A 17,049-nucleotide genomic window follows, 5' to 3' on the forward strand; every position below is an offset into this window, starting at 1 on the left:
AGTATTAATTAATCCTCTTAGCAGCCTGTTTAGATTGGTCAGGGGGCCTTTAGTATGTATGGCTTTGATTCTCTTACACTTGGCCAATATGTTTTTTCTTTTGTTGTACAACAGATTGATACTGTGATTCCACCAGGGTGGCTTGTCTTTTGAATTTGTCTTATTCTTAATGCAAGTAGGCACAGTTCGCTGTATCCAGCTGTCTATATGGCTGTACAGAGATTCTGTAAATAGATAAGCATATGCTATGGTTTTTACTGGGTTTGTGGGTACCTGAATTTTAGCCAGGGTGTCACTTAGTAGAAAGAGAGGTTAGCTTTGGAACAGTTCCTAAAGGTTTTTGGTTTCACTGGTTCCTCTGATTTAATTTTTATTTCAAGCAATACTGACTTATGACTGTCCTGTCTTACTAGCATGGCATCCTTATATTCTTCAGGAATTGGCTTAATCATTAGCCTCTCTGATTTCACTAGTTCTTGCACTTGATGTTTGAGTTGTTGGCTGCTAGAAAGCCTTATTTGAAAATTGTTTACTTGGAAGATGCATTATGTCTTGTCTGCATACGTACCTTCACCCCCTCCTTGGTCTGGTCTGTAAATTTGCAAGTCTGTTTAACTTAACCTGCTACACACATTTGACCAGGATCGCAGTTATCCAACAATCAGGGCACATGCTTGAGCTATCCTGGCATATCATGACATTGAGGAGGAAAAAGCTGTGGCATAACAAAAGTTAGTTAAGTAGTCATTGAAAGGGATGCACCATCTTCATTCCTCATTTGGAACACTTCTCCTTGAAATATTAACTTTGATAGGCTGTCCCTTAATTTTTTGAGCTGACTGACTCAGTGGACTTGATGTTTGCCCCTAGAGAACATTGTTTTTGGTGGCAATAACTTCTGCCAGCAGATTTTTGTACACACAGGTCCATAAGAATGTGGTGTCCCTTGTGACAAATTTCTTGCCCTGGGGATTGGAATGAGCAGCTAGGCAACAAACTCGTGTCCTAGTTTTATTTCTGTTAATGTAATCAAAGGAAGGAAGGGGCTTCCTTGTCCAAAGTGTGTACCATAAGCCCAGGTTCTACCTGAAGTGTCTTCTTGAGGCAGGAGACACTAAGATCGTGAGATGATTTTTTTCTGTCATCATGTGTCCAGCCAGTCACTTGGTAACACACTGAAGGGTCATTGTATCAGGGACTTGCTGTTTCCTCTACTTGTTTCAGGAATGTGCCCCCTTCAACCATATTTTTTGCCATCCAGTGGTCATTAGGGGAACCCATCATTTAGCATTGCTGCTTACATCTTTATAGAATCTGAAAAGACTCTGAAATGCCTGTGCTTCAGAGTTTGGCCATATAAATCTTTGATTCTTTGGGCTTTTCTGGCTTTGTCTTCTTTGGGAAGATTTCTTTTGAATATTGCTTGGGATTCTTCCCTCCTTTTGCCCACTGTGAAAGGCCTTGCAGAGTAAAATACAAAAGATCTTTGAATGTTCACCAGATCAGATTATCCATGAGAACTTTCTACAGTGGAAATTTAACATATCACCTTCCCTGGATATCCACTTAGAATGTTATGGTAAGTCATAACTTCTTTTTATCTGTGTTGTTGATCTTCGTACATTCATTACTGATGGGCTATCGGTTCCGTCCTCGGAACTGAGCCGGCCTAATACCAAGCTCGCATTAGCCAAAATCTCTCGAGCCAAGATCGTACCCACAATGCTCTGCTCCCTGTTACCTCAGATTGACTTTGCAAGTTGATAGACAAAAGTAGAGCTACCTCTGGTCATAACAGACCTACAGTAATGGAAAAAAGGAGCATATGAGATCCACCAGGAACCTCTAGAGGGGGATGGAGGGTGGTGAGTAATGAATGAACGAAGATCAACAACACAGATGGAACATTATGGTAAGACATAACTTCTTTATCTGATGTTGTTAATCTTCATTCATTTCTTACTGATGGAACAGAGTCCCCAGCTACCTGTATTCCTGGGCGGCCCTCATGGAAGGACATTCCTGAGCACCATGGAATCAAAAGAAGCTCTTCCTGTGGAGTCCCAATCCAATTTGTAATGAAGGGTAAAAGTATGAGGTTTGGCCCAAGTCGAAGCTGAGCAAATGTCATTGAGGGAAGCCCTAGCATGGAAAACTGCTGAAGTTGCCATAGACCTTGTAGAATGGGCTTTTACTTTGTGAAGCAAGGTGGTGATGTTGTAGATGAAGGTAATGCAGTTTCTCAACCATGATGCCAGTGTAACTTTAGAGACAGGATGACATAGCCTTGGTCCAGAAAAGGCCAGAAATAGTTGGTCTGATTTACAGGTAGATTTTGTTCTGTCAAAATAAAAACGTATTTGCCTGTGAACATCTAGAGAGTGCAGGCAATACTCTCCCTTGCTAGAATGATTAGGAAAAAATACCGGGAGGTCAATAGACTGGTTGATAGACTGCTTTGACACCACTTTCGGTGAAAAGGAAGAATTAGTTCTCAGTGAGATTCTGTCCTTATGGAAAATTAGGTAGGGACGTTTGATGCATAAGGCTTGAAGTTCTGACGGATGTCTGGCCGATGTGATTGCAACCAGAAACAACGTTTTCCAAGAAAGATACTTTAGATCACATGAAGACGCAGGTTCAAAGGGGGTAGCTGTTAGGGCTTGCAGAACCAAGGCCAAATCCCAAGGTTATGCCGGTTCTCTAAAGAGAGTTTTAGGTGAAAAATGCCCTTCAAGAAAGTCTTAGAGTCTGTGCGACATGAGTGAAGAGTCCTGAAAACCAGTGTGGAAATTAGAAAAGGCAGCTAAATGAGCACGAATAGTAGAGGTTGATACTCCAGATTGAAAAAGATCTGATAAGTAATCTAATACCACCGAAACTAGGGCTGACAAGGGGTCCATTTGTTTGTTCGCTCCCCATAATTTAAACCTTTTCCATTTGCTGAGATTAGCCTGGTGAATGATTTATGAGATGCAATAAGAATATTGCGCACCGGGGAGGAGAGGTTATCCTGCCTGGCAGTCATTGGAAGTGGAGAAACCAAGCTGTCAGCTTCAGGTTTGTTAGATTGGGGTGAGTCAGGCCCTGCGGATGGGAGGTCAACATCGGGATTAGATTGAGAATCCATGGTCGATCTAGCAGGTGAGGCCAGAGGAAGGGGAACCAAACTTGTCGAGGCCAATATGGAGCAATGAGGATCACTTTGCTCTTCAACTGCCGTGCTTTCTTCAGAAATTGGGAGATGAGGGGTAGAGGAGGATAAGCATAAAGCAGACCCGAGGGCCAAGCATGGACTAAGAGCATCTCTCGGTGAGGGAGGATTAGGGCAAAGTAGTTGCTGCACTTGCTTGGGGAGGCGAATAGATCGCAGCAAGGCTGGCCCCAGCGGTTGAAAATTTTTGCCGCTATCACAGGATTGAGGGACCACTCATGAGGTTGTAGAATGCACCTGCTCAATTTGTCCGCAATCACGTTGGAGCTCCCGGGAATGTGCAATGCAATTAGAAAGCGGTTGGAAGCAATCACCCATTGCCAATATTCTCAAGGCCTTTTGGCATAACGGATAAGATCTGGTGCCCCCTTGCTTGTTGATGTACCAGACTACTGACATATTGTCTGATTGGAATGCAATAGTCGCTGATGGAAGGATCAAGTGGAATGCTTGCAACACTAATAGCACCGCCCTCAGTTCCAGGACATTGATATGCAAATAGGACTCTGTCTCTGACCAGGTGCCTTGGACTGAGTTTCCCTGACATAGCCTCTCCCCCCACCCCTTCAGGGAGGCGTTCGTGGTCACTGTGGCTTTTGGCTGATGGGGGCTTAAGGGGCAAGATTTTGAGACATCCACCAGAGCAAATCTTGCTTGCCTGAATTACACTTATCTGAAAAGACAAAGCTTGTAGAGGGTACCATTGAGTGAGAAGTAGCCACTGAAAAAGTCTCATGTGGAACCTGAACAGAGGAACAGTGGTGATCAAGGCTGCCATTGACCCCAAGAGTTGAAGTATGGACCAAGCAGAGGATTTGTGGTGACAGATTAGTGGCTGAACTTGTTGTCTTATTCTTTGAAGTCTGTGATTCGGAAGAGATGCTGTGCAATTCCTCATGTCCAACAGAACTCCGATGAATTCTAAGGACTGTGACAGGGTCATGTTGGACTTCTCCCAGTTTATAGTGATTCCCAGATGTTGAACTGTGAGAAGAGTATAGTCTAAGGCTTTTTCCAATAGACGCTTGGTGGGGGCAATAAGGAGCCAGTCATCTAGGTGTGGAAACGCCTGGAATCCTTGAAGTCACAGGTGAGCGATAACCACTGCCATGGATTTGGTGAACACTCTGAGGACTGTAGAGAGACCGAAGGGCAGTGCTCGAAATTGGTAGTGACTGGCTCCTATGGAGAAGCGGAGGTATCTTCTTGAGTGCTTGTCTACTTTTATAGGTTATACGCATCTTGAAGATCTGCACAGCACATCCAATTGTCGTCTTCCAGAAGAGGAAGGATAGACTGAACCGTGACCATCCGGAATGTCTCTGTTTTTACAAATTTGTTTAGTGAGCTGAGATCCAGAATTGGTCTCCAGTCCCCTGTCTTTTTTGGCACTAAAAAGAACCTTGAGTAAAAAACGGATCATATTTGGTCTGGGGGGACCGTTTGGATGACTCTTTTTTTGTAGCAGCTTTTTGATTTCGTGTGCTGCTGCTTCCCTTTGACTGGATGGGATGTCTGGTAAGACTCTGGGTGAAGTGGGACAGAGATGGAAGAGGATGCTGTTGCTTCTGGATATTATTCGTTGTACCCAAGAATCTGTGGTTATGGTTTGCAAGGCAGTGGGTACAAGGAAAAATGACCCCGACTGCTTCCAGAGGAGAGCAGTCAGGCAATGCTTCAGCAGCACTGGTAAGGTTGGCCAGAGAAAGAATCTCTGGATCCCCAGTTTTACAGACCTCCCCTGCCCCGAAAAGGGCATCTTCCATTAGAGTTTCCTCCTCTGCCCCTAGGGGAGAACTTGGCACATGCATCACAGAAAGAGCCCTGTGATTTTCTGTGCCAAATCTTCCTGCTCCTCTGATTTTCTGAGTAGAATCATTAAGGGGTGGAGTGTCGGACACCAATGGCAGACAGGGTATTACCATCTTGTTCGCACCTTGCCAGCGTATCTTTAATCTTAGGGCCAAACAATGAAGTGGCCTCGATAGGGGTGTTCATGAAGGAAGCCTTAAAGGAGTCCACAAAGTTGCAAAGGCGCATCTAGGCATGACATCTCATGACTATGCCAGCGCCTGCTGCTCCTTCCATTGCGTGTGAAATGAGGCACATGGAAGAATTAGATATTGATTCTAGGGTGGCTGTCTGAGAAGCTATGTTGTCGCGCACCTCATCAGAAATAGCTCCTGCCAAGGTTTCAGAGAATTGGTTGATAAGGTCCCTCTGAAGCCTCGTAAAGTGTGCCAAGTAGTTCAAGGACCTTACAGCAAAGCTCAATGACACAAAGACTCTATTGCCCAGGACTCCTTGTTGAGTGGATGGACAGTCTGGCTCTCTTCTGCCAAGTCTTTTTAGGTTGCAGCTGCTACCACCATGGCATCTGCTGGAAGACCTTTGGACCAATCGGGATGCTTAGCTGGCGGAGATAAAATCTTGTCAGGCCTCTAAGGTATAACTTCCAAAGTGTCAGGAGCCTTCCATGCATGCTGGACAATGAGCTGGACAAGCTTATCGGACTGTGGGGTAACCCAGGAGGTAGGGGGCCAGCCATGAAAGGCCTGCAGGAATACGGATTCCTCTGAGGAAGGGTTGAAGGACTTCCAGTCGCCCCTCTGTCTTAGGATCTCAAGGATGTCACAAAAGGACACCTCATCAGAGGTCTTTGGTCAAAGACTCCTCAGCAGAGTCCATGTGCTTCCTCTTGCATGAAGCCTTGCAAGGAACTTCCTCAGTGGGGAGCTGTGGGGAAGATTGCAAAGAAGTGATCGCCTGAGGGGGAGAAACCTGAGGCCCTTGTGCCCGGGGTCCGATAGTTGCAGCCTGCGACAGTTGTGGCACAGAGGGGGGCAAGGACTCCTGGCAGGGAGGTTTTGCCAGTAGAGGCAAGTGCCCTCTCCATGGGCTGGAAGGCTGGACCACCCGAAGAGGGACAGGAGCCCGGAACCGAGCACAACAACCTCAGAACTGGGGTCACACCCCACTCTGATGAGCTGACCCCCAGACCAGGAGTCTCAAGAGGACTGTGGAGCATGAGAAGAGTTGGATTCCTGGAGGGTGCCATAGAAAAAATTGGCGTGGAACCAAGAATGCCTACCTCCATGGCACAGCCACTAGCCTGGGAAGGGTCTGGTGCCCAGTAAACCGAGGGCCACAAGGACGACTCTGGCTCCAAAGTGAGGTCCACTGTTGGTGTTGAAGGAATGGAAGCTGCTGTCGGAGGAAGGGGATTCAATGCTTCCCTGGAAATCAATGGAGGAGTGTAAGTTAGGGTCTGTGGAAAAATACGGTCACCTGCAAGAGGGAATGCAGCTTTAGACGGTTGAGAGAGTCCCCTGGTCACAAGCAACTGGTCGACAAACCGCAACACATCCTGCACTGAGAGGCTCCTGATCAACCTCACAGAGAAACCTGATGGAGATTCTGGCCTGTCTAAAAAGGGGCTATACTGGCTTCCTACAAACGGATCCAGGGAAGGCGAGTACTTGGTCCTTGCTAGTTCGTGTGGTGCAGAGCCTGGAACCGAGGGTGTCTGCACTGAGGAGAATGTTGTCAAGGTTATCTGCGCTGACAAAGGCAGCACCATAGGAGTCGAGGGTGTCTGCACCATAAAAGGCAGTGTGGCAAATGTCTGCACCAATGAATACGGTGCCGTCGAGATAGGTGTCTGCACCAGTAACAATGCTGCCTTCGAGGAAGGTGTCTGTACTGGTAACGATGGTGCCAAAAAGGACTGCATCGAACAGCATGTCAGTGCCAAAGGCGTCTGCACTGTATAGGGCAGTATCCCGGGGGTTGACCGCATCAGCAAGGATGGAGCCGAAGGAGTCTGCACTAACGGTGCCGAAGGAGATTGTACCTGTAGAGACGGTGCTAATAAAGGCTGCGACAAAACTGTCAGAGCCGTAAGTGTCTGCACCGGCAACTGTGGTGCCGGTGGCGATAAAGAGAACATAGCTGGAGTAAGAATTAACTGGGGAGGTGCCAAGGCTGGGGCTGAAAGGACCACAGATGGCAGCGCAAGGTTTGAAATTTTTACCTTTTTGTGAGTTGACTCCTTATGGTAGCGTTGTCGCCTCACAGTAAGACGTTGTCCTGTTTGATTCTCAGCTAGAGCGTCTTCTGTGTGGAGACATGCGTGAATGGGCGTACCTTCGTTGAAGGTTGTGCATCAGGGCCGGCAACTCAGCACGTAAAAATCTACTGCCAATCATTAGTGGACCGGAGTTCCGCTGTGGCGACCCCTAACCGGGAAAAGCCGAAAGACTCAACAACTCCTTACGATCTCCAGAGGGAGATGAAGTGAGCGACCTTGAGGAGGAGGAAGAAGAGCGCTTCTTATGGGGGTTAGCAGGAGGGGGGTGAGCCCTTTGACCCAGAGATAGCCTCACAGAAAGGAGTTTTAAGGAGGCCTTTTAGAATTAATTTGTCCTTCCTTTCATTGAGAGTCCTAGTCGAAAAATTTCTACAAATCCCACATGGAGGGTCCACTGAAAGGTTCAAGAAATAGACACATAAATTATGGCCATCAGAAAACGGTAACTTACGGCCGCATTCCTTACATTGTTTGAAACCAGCACTACTTTTCTTATCTGACATAATGATATGAAGGAAGAAGTACAACAATACCAAGAGGTTAAGTAAACAAAACTACCCCGAAGGGTAAGAAAGCGAGGGAAAAAGCATTACCAACTATGGTAATGGAGAATCACCTCAAAGGTAAGAAAAAGGAAATTTACTATAGGGAGAGAGTCTCAAAGCTGCGATAGGTTAGGAGGGTAGAGATAGTAACTAATAGAAAACTTTCTAAACACTAACAATAGTAAAACTTCAAAAATTTTTCACTTAACGGCTGTACAGCAATGCGGCAAACAAGATCTGAGGTAACAGAGCAGAGTGTTGTGGGTAGGATCTTGGCTCAAGAGTTTTTGGCTGACGTGAGCGTGGTATGAGGCTGGCTCGGTTCCGAGGATGGAACCGATAACCCATCAGTAAGGAATGAATGAAGATTAACATCATCATATTGTAGCTTATGTTCTGCAAGTGCTATAGATTTATATGTTTTGTATTTTTGTACAGTTTTCTTATTCACCTGCAGCTTTTCTGCAGTCCATGGTGATCATAACTGGAGAGCATATGACATGGCAGGGCCCTCCTGTCTCATTGTGCCAAGACTTATACCAGCACAGGCACTAGAGATGTAAGAACTGCCTTAAGAAGGTATTTGCAAAGCATCCACTAATGAATATTCATGACAGTAACTTACAGGCAAGTAACATTTTTTATTTGTAACTAATTTATTGAATCCCCCTCCCCCCATTATATCATGGTTTCCAAATGTGACAAGCTGTTGCTAAATACAGCTTAGGAAATTTTTACTGCATTATGTACCGTCTCTGAGTCATATCATTCTTACTTGCTTAGCAGCTAATGAAATTCACTGATGAAATAAAGCAACTGACTCCTAATTTGATTTCTGCTGTAGGATGGTATTGTGATTATTCACACTGTCAGAAAAGGCCAGTATATGCGGAGCCTGCGGCCACCCTGTGAAAGTTCACTCCCACTTACCGTTCCAAACTTGGCCTTATCTTGGAAGGGGCATGTCATTATCCATACAAGCATTGAAGGAAAATCCACTCTGAAGGTACTAGTAATGTTGTCTTGCAAAGAACTGTTACAAGCATTGCTTTTGCCTGTACTTTTAAAGAACAAACTTTTAAAGCCACTGCTGTGCTTCCATGTTGCTTATTTCATTTGGTTGATTGGATTGATCTGAGGTTGTGGCTGTTCAGGGATGGCGACTGAGGCTGATGTTTATACTTGTTAGGAGAAATTTGGCCAGTACACTAGTGAACAGCTGAAGAAGAAAGAGAGCGTTCTGAGATGGGAGAAGCTGGGAGTGAGTTGCACTCTAATCTGGCCTTTTAAGTCATTCATTTCAAGTAATTCACTTTTGGGTTACTTTAGATAAGAGGAGATAGACTAAAATAGTCTAATTTACCTCTGTTTTGATGGTCAGGATGATAAAGAAGGTAATAACAAAGACCTTTATGCAAAAAAGTGCTAAATCTGTGATGCACAATTCCTTGCTGCTTTAAAAAAAATGTGAATGAAAGATTTTCAGCTACTAACATTGATTTAACTACAAGGCTGAGGGTATTGTGGTATGATTGATTGAGTGAATGCCACGTTTGTTCTGTGTCTTTTGTCTACAATAATTAAATTGTCTTATGATTTTCTTTGTAAACTAACTTATATTTTTAACTGCAATCTTCAGTGTCAAGTAGATATAAATTGTCATCTGATAAAAAGTGTGGAGTTGTTTGTAGAACATTACTCCTCTTGCCTTCGAAAATGTTATTGGAACAGCTCTTTTTATTCTGTATTCTTGATGGTTGACTGTTTTCAACCTGAAGAAAATAGTAAAAATTAAATTATTCCAGAGTTGTATCTAGAGCTGTGGGAGATGGTTGATCACCAGCTGCACACGTCACATGCAGACTGCCTCTGTTCAGTGGGTCTTTATCGCGTTGTGGAAATTGTCAGATCCCCAGGAAATGAGTACAATACTGGAGTAGGCTTGTATGGCAGCATATTAGTTGGATATGACTAGTACAGGGTGTCAGAATCACTCTGACTTGTTTTGCTGCATCAGTCTGAGCTCTCCGACCTATATAGTTTAGGTGAAAATGTTTTTTACGTAGATTTTGCAAATAATTCTGTTAATATAACCCCCACTTACTAATGGGAGGTACATTACTTTCACAAACTGTACATTTTGTTGTCACTCTGAGCCGTACTTGTTGAGAATTTTTCAAGCAGAACAGCTAACAAATGTAGCAAATCCAGCAAAGGAAGCCCCTCCCATGCACATACACAAACACACATGCACATGTATGAATGCAATGACTGATGTAACCCACCTTCAGACCTCTGAGTAAAGCACATATTAACTTGGTGATATTGCCATTTAAACTAAAGTACAAGCTGATAAAAAAGAGATGTCTGTACAATATGCTGCTTCTGAAATTCTTTGAAGGTGTTTTACAGTAACGTATTCTACATTATGCATAGTTTACAGTGTTTTAAGGCATTTATTTGCCTTAAAGTGGACATTTTGGAAGATCTGTCCACACTCTCAGCCTTACATGGTCCACAGTTGAGAACCTGTTGAAGTGAAATGTGCTATTCACATTCCACACAAACCACCACCATACATAAAAAATCAGCTGTTATTTCCACATAATCATTTCTGAGTACAAGGCAACTTTGAAATGTAGCAGATGGGCAGGTTGTCTTTGCTTTGTAAAGTTGAAAGTACACAGACAAGTTTTATCTGCCTAGTGCACATAGGAGTCGTAATCATGGAACAGAAGGGAGAAATGACAAGAGTTGAGTGGAGAATGGTAGTGTGCTTACATGGTTATAAGTGGAAACTGACAGCAAGAAGGAATTTCTGTAACTGATTTGGCAGCTGATAAGCTTCTAGGAGGTTATGGTATGCATTACTGAGTTTTGTTTCTACAGATTCCATTTCAGTGTCATAGATTACTACTTTGGGAGTCTCTGGAGGACATCTAACTATGGCTTTCTCAGTATGTTTCCATATAGCTGATAGTAACTTTGTGATGAGACTGACAAAGTAGTAACATCTAGTATGTGTCTGCACTGGATGAAATAGATAAAACTTGTTTATCTCAAAGATGACTAGTCTAATGTCAATTTATGGGAAAAAAATACTTTCTGGGAAAACCTGTTTGGACAATTTTATATGACTTTCAGGAAAACGGTTGGCCATTGATCACTGTGGAGGGGGCCTCATTCTATTCCTCTAAATCAGTCTAGCTCTGTAAGAGCAGCCAGTCTCATAACTAGGAAGAGACACCAGTGTGTGAGGTAGTTGTACCTCCTCCACAGTCCACTGTTCCATCTTTTGGGAAGCAGTCTTTTCCGAGGTCTGTGCAGCAGTACTGCCTGCTCTTCAGAACTGTGCATGGGAGGCTGATTTTGTGGTTTACCCAAATTTGAGAATCATCATGGAGGCCAGGTGAGTTCTAGATATATTTTGAGAGCATATTTTAGAGCATACAGGTTCTCCCATTATGAGCTTCTTTAGAAAATAATTTGGTTTGTCAAAACCTCCTGGAATAATCCAAGTTTATATTCTTCAAAGAGAATGTAGAACATCCTCCTCCTTTCCTTTGGGAGGAGGAAGAGAATTATCTTCCCGTCTTATCTTCATGCCAAAGAAAAAGTGAAGGTTCTGTCCAATTCTGGATCTCTGTGACGTCAGCAGACAGATCCAGTACACCAAGCTGATTTATTGTGACAGTTCTCATCTTTTCATACAACAACTTCTATTCCATGCCCTCTTCCTATCAAGGGGGTAAAATATCCATTCTCCCTTTTCACCACCATTTCCTACAAAATACTGTCAACAACTGTTTCAGGATACCCTCTTTTTATCAGTATATTTTTAAGTATATTAAATTGTCATATAAATTCTTCATGGGGAAGACAGGGCATGGAATAGAAGAAGTTGTTATATGAAAAGATGAGAACTATCAGAATAAATGAGCTATTTTTAGATTTAACGATCAGTTCTATGATATCAGAAGTGTATTAAGACACAATTGGAATATATGTACTGCCAACCAGACCACCTAGAACTAGTGGGTACATCTCCCAAGATAGTGAATAAGAAGGACACTAGCTTCAAAAATATGATTGAGACACATAAGGAGAGTATAAATATTGGGGGGGGGGGCATGGCAAAATGTGGATTTTGTCTACAATGGAAACATATTTTAGAGGGTAAAGAGGTGCTTGTACCTAACTATGGGAGGTATTTCCTACACAAGAAATTCACTTGTAGCAGCAAGGCATTTATATATTTAACAACGTGTTCTATGTGCCCCTGTTTTTATATAGGAAAACCATCAATGCACTGAGAACTAGAATTTACCAGCACAAACATATCAGCAAGAAAGATTTAAAAAATGCTTTAGCTGCTCACATTGCCTCTCACTCTGGACATAGCTTTAAATTCACTATTATAGACCAAGCCATATTAGGGGAGGGGGGACCCCTGAATGATTATTTGGAATTAAAGGAATTCAGATGGCAAATGAGAGCTAATGCCTCTGAGTTTCCTGGACTCAACAGTGTTATCTCTGTTAGTTCAATTCTGAGATTAAAAGCAGAATTTCATATGTAAAAAAAAGTTGTGTGTTTACAGAAATCAGCATATTTTAACAGCATTTTGATTTTATGTGGTGTAAATATAGTATGTAATGCACTGAATAATAGTGTGAATCTTTTATAATTAATATATTTATTATGGTGTATAAGGAAAATTGTCATGAATTTGTAGTAATGGGGATGTATAAAAGGGTGGGGTTGCTAGTTATGTGTTGTTGATCTTCGTACATTCATTACTGATGGGCTATCGGTTCCATCCTCGGAACCGAGCTGGCCTAATACCAAGCTCGCATCAGCCAAAATCTCTCGAGCCAAGATCCTACCCATAATGCTCTGCTCCCTGTTACCTCAGATCGACTTTGCAAGTTGATAGACAAAAGTAGAGCTACCTCTGGTCATAACAGACCTACAGTAATGGAAAAAAGGAGCATATGAGATCCACCAGGAACTTCTAGAGGGGGATGGAGGGTGGTGAGTAATGAATGAGCGAAAATCAACAACACAGATGGAACATTATGGTAAGACATAAATTCTTTATCTGATGTTGTTAATCTTCATTCATTTCTTACTGATGGAACAGAGTCCCCAGCTACCTGTATTCCTGGGCTGACAAGGGGCCCATTTGTTTGTTCACTGCCCATAATGTAAACCTTTTCCATTTGCTGAGATAGATTAGCCTGGTGAATGATTTATGAGATGCAATAAGAATATTGCGCACCTGGGAGGAGAGGTTATCCTGCCTGGCAGTCATTGGAAGTGGAGGAACCAAGCTGTCAGCTTCAGGTTTGTTAGATTGGGGTGAGTCAGGCCCTGCAGATGGGAGGTCAACGTTGGGGTTAGATTGAGAATCCATGGTCATAGCAGGTGAGGCCAGAGGAAGGGGAACCAAACTTGTCAAGGCCAATATGGAGCAATGAGGATCACTTTGCTCTTCAACTGCCGTGCTTTCTTCAGAAATTGGGAGATGAGGGGTAGAGGAGGATAAGCATAAAGCAGACCCGAGGGCCAAGCATGGACTAAGAGCATCTCTCGGTGAGGGAAGATTAGGGCAAAGTAGTTGCTGCACTTGCTTGGGGAGGCAAATAGATCGCAGCAAGGCTGGCCCCAGCGGTTGAAAATTTTTGCCGTTATCACAGGATTGAGGGACCACTCGTGAGGTTGTAGAATGCACCTGCTCAATTTGTCCACAATCACGTTGGAGCTCCCGGGAATGTGCAATGCAATTAGAAAGCGGTTGGAAGCAGTCGCCCATTGCCAATATTCTCAAGGCCTTTCGGCATAACGGATAAAATCTGGTGCCCCCTTGCTTGTTGATGTACCAGACTACTGACATATTGTCTGATTGGAATGCAATAGTCCCTGATGGAAGGATCAAGTGGAATGCTTGCAACACTAATAGCACCGCCCTCAGTTCCAGGACATTGATATGCAAATAGGACTCTGTCTCTGACCAGGTGCCTTGGACCGAGTTTCCCTGACATAGCCCCCCCCACCCCTTCAGGGAGGCATTCGTGGTCACTGTGGCTTTTGGCTGATGGAGGCTTAAGGGGCAAGACCATTGTTGGAGATTTTGAGACATCCACCAGAGCAAATCTTGCTTGCCTGAATTACACTTATCTGAAAAGACAAAGCATGTTGTAGAGGGTACTACCATTGAGTGAGAAGTAGCCACTGAAAAAGTCTCATGTGGAACCTGAACAGAGGAACAATGGTGATCAAGGCTGCCATCAACCCCAAGAGTTGAAGTATGGACCAAGCAGAAGATTTGTGGTGACAGCTTAGCGGCTGAACTTGTTGTCTTATGGTGGGGTTGCTAGTTATGTGACATTCTGATGAAGTTTCTAAACTGAGACAAAAGCGCTCAAAAATAAGTGTTTGTGTGGATTCCTGACTTCTTTCTGGAGTTTATCAGTTTATGTGGTTGGTGCAACTTACATTTTAAAATGTACAAATTCATTAAGATCAGACAAATGACAGACATGTAAAACAACCTACCCAACTATATTCACGACAACCTAAATAATCATCAGCATCAAACCTATGTTCATAATTAACAAAAACACCACCTACAACAAAACAATGACTTTTGGTTTTGCTGCAGACTTCAGTGTGTTTCAACAATGCATTGTTGTCATCTTTTAACTCAGTAGCATCCATGTGCTCATAAATCCTAAAATGTAGTACCAGGAAGTCCTTTCAACATAAAAAAAGCACTCCATAATGTGCACAGAACAAGTTAAATAGCATACCTTGATTCTTCAAAGATAAAAATTCAAGGTATGTAAATTTCCTTGACCCTCACTTTAACCTTCAATACATTACTTTTGATGCATTTGCAATTATTTCAATTGTAACGTTTTTACATACCTTTCTGTTTGTCGGAAAGTGAAACAGATAAATTGCTCAATTGCTGAGGAATACCCTTGAGATTTATTACTTCTCTTTTCAACAGAAAACTGTCCCTCTCCTGTTTTGCTTGTGGTATCTGGGAACCCACTGAAAATCTTCCAATTATTTATTTTTTTACATATTTTTTTTGGTTTTAAAACAATAAACAAATCAATTATAAAACAAATAACTTTACAGAGGTCTACAGCTGTTCAATACATCAAAGTTATACTTATCAACAATTAATATTTTTCAAGCAAGTCTTTAAGTTTAAGCCAAGATTAATATGATTGTGTAATATCAGAAGTCCTCATCTTTATACTATGAAATTCAGTACTGCAAACAATTATTGCCATACTAATAAATTCAACAATCGAGGGGTTACTTCACTTTTCTGGCTATAGCAAGAATAGGCCAAAGAAGAGGCACTTTATTTTTGGAATTTAAAAAAAGAGTTATGTACTTACCATAACTTGCCATTTGTGCTATCCAATGTCATTATTCATCTCAGATGGGTCTTGGATCTGAGCCGGCAACTTCTCAGTCAGATCCAGAGCTCACGCTGCTCCCCTCCAATAATCCCTTGCTACCCTCTAACCCACAGATCAAGTTTGCTAACTTAGTGGAAACACAGAAAGAACTGCACTTGAAGGCCAAAAATATTGCAACTCAATGTAGGCCAAATCAGCCTTGCCTGAACCCCCCAGTGAATAATGACACTGGATAGCACAGATGCCAATTTATGGTAAGTATATAACTCTTTATCTAATTCTATCTATCATCATCATCATCTTTCGGCTGTTCCCATTAAGGGTCGCCACAACGGATCACCTGTTTCCATTTCTTCCTGTCCTCTGCATCTTGCTCTGTCACCAGTCACTCCTGACACTCTTCTCCACCCATTCCATCCTGCCTGTACTCTCTTCTTCACCTCTCTTCCACACTCGCCGTTACTCTGAACTATTGACCCCAAGTATTTAAACTCATCCACCTTCGCCACCTCTACTCCTTGCATCCTCACCATTCCGCTATCCTCCCTTTCATTCACACACATATGTTCTGTCTTAGTCCTGCTGACCTTCATTCCTCTTCTCCCTAGAGCATATCTCCATCTCTCCAAGGTCTCCTCCACCTGTTCCCTACTCTCACTACAGATCACAATGTCATCTGCAAACATCATAATCCATGTGGACTCCTGTCTGATCTTGTCTGTCAACCTGTCCATCACCATTGCAAGTAAGAAAGGGCTCAGAGCTGATCCTTCATGTTACCCCACCTCCACCTTAAATGCATCCGTCACTCCCACTGCAGACCTCACCGCTGTCACACTACCCTCGTACATATCCTGTACCACTCTTACATACTTCTCTGACACTCCTGACTTTCTCATACAATACCACAACTCCTCTCTAGGCACATTGTCATATGCTTTCTCTAAGTCTACAAAAACACAATGCAACTCCATCTGACATTCTCTGTACTTCTCCATCTACACTCTCAGAGCAAACATTGCATCTGTAGTGCTCTTTCCCGGCATGAAACCATACTGCTGATCACTAATCATCATGTCCCTTGTTAACCTAGCTTCCACTACTCTTTCCCATAAATTTCATGCTGTGACTGATCAATTTAATCCCTCTGTAGTTACTACAGCTCTGCAAATCACCCTTATTTTTAAAAATCGGTATCAAAACGCTTTTTCTCCATTCGTCAGGCATCCTCTCACTTTCTACGATTTCATTAAACAATCTGGTTATAAAAACTCCACTGCCATTTCACCTAAACACCTCCATGCTTTCACAGGTATGTCATCTGGGCCAACAGCCTTTCCATTCTTCATTCTCTTTATAGCTATCCTTACTTCCTCCTTGCTAATCCATTGTACTTCATGATTCACTATCCCTGCATCATCCAACCTTCTCTCCCTCTCATTCTCTTCATTCATCAACCCCACAAAGTACTCTTTCCATCTCCTCAACACACACACACCTCGCATGTGAGTATGTTTCCCTCATGATCCTTTATCATCTTTACCTGCTGCACATCTTTCCTAGCTCGATCCCTCTGTCTAGCCAATCGGTACAGGTCCTTTTCTCCCTCCTTAGTGTCCAACCTTTCATACAACTCTTCATATGCCTTATCCTTAGCCTTCGCCACCTCTCTCTTTGCCATGCACCTCATCTCCTTATACTCCTGTCTGCTTTCTTCATCTCTCTGACAATCCCACTTCTTCTTTACCAACCTCTTTG

General features: G+C 43.1%; 1 protein-coding gene across 1 annotated transcript in view; it reads left to right on the plus strand.

Annotated features, from left to right (window-relative positions):
• The window catches only part of NBEAL1 (neurobeachin like 1), a 2,263,075-nt gene that overhangs the window by 2,112,530 nt on the left and 133,496 nt on the right, over window positions 1-17,049 (plus strand). Inside the window, exon 53 of the mRNA XM_044075407.1 lies at window positions 8,694-8,855. Coding sequence (XP_043931342.1) covers window positions 8,694-8,855 — 162 coding nt within the window. The remainder of the gene's footprint in view (window positions 1-8,693; window positions 8,856-17,049) is intronic.

Source organism: Protopterus annectens, chromosome 6.part1 (assembly GCF_019279795.1).
Source record: "Protopterus annectens isolate FY-2018-M chromosome 6.part1, PAN1.0, whole genome shotgun sequence".
In the NCBI taxonomy this organism is placed as follows: Eukaryota; Metazoa; Chordata; order Ceratodontiformes; family Protopteridae; genus Protopterus; species Protopterus annectens.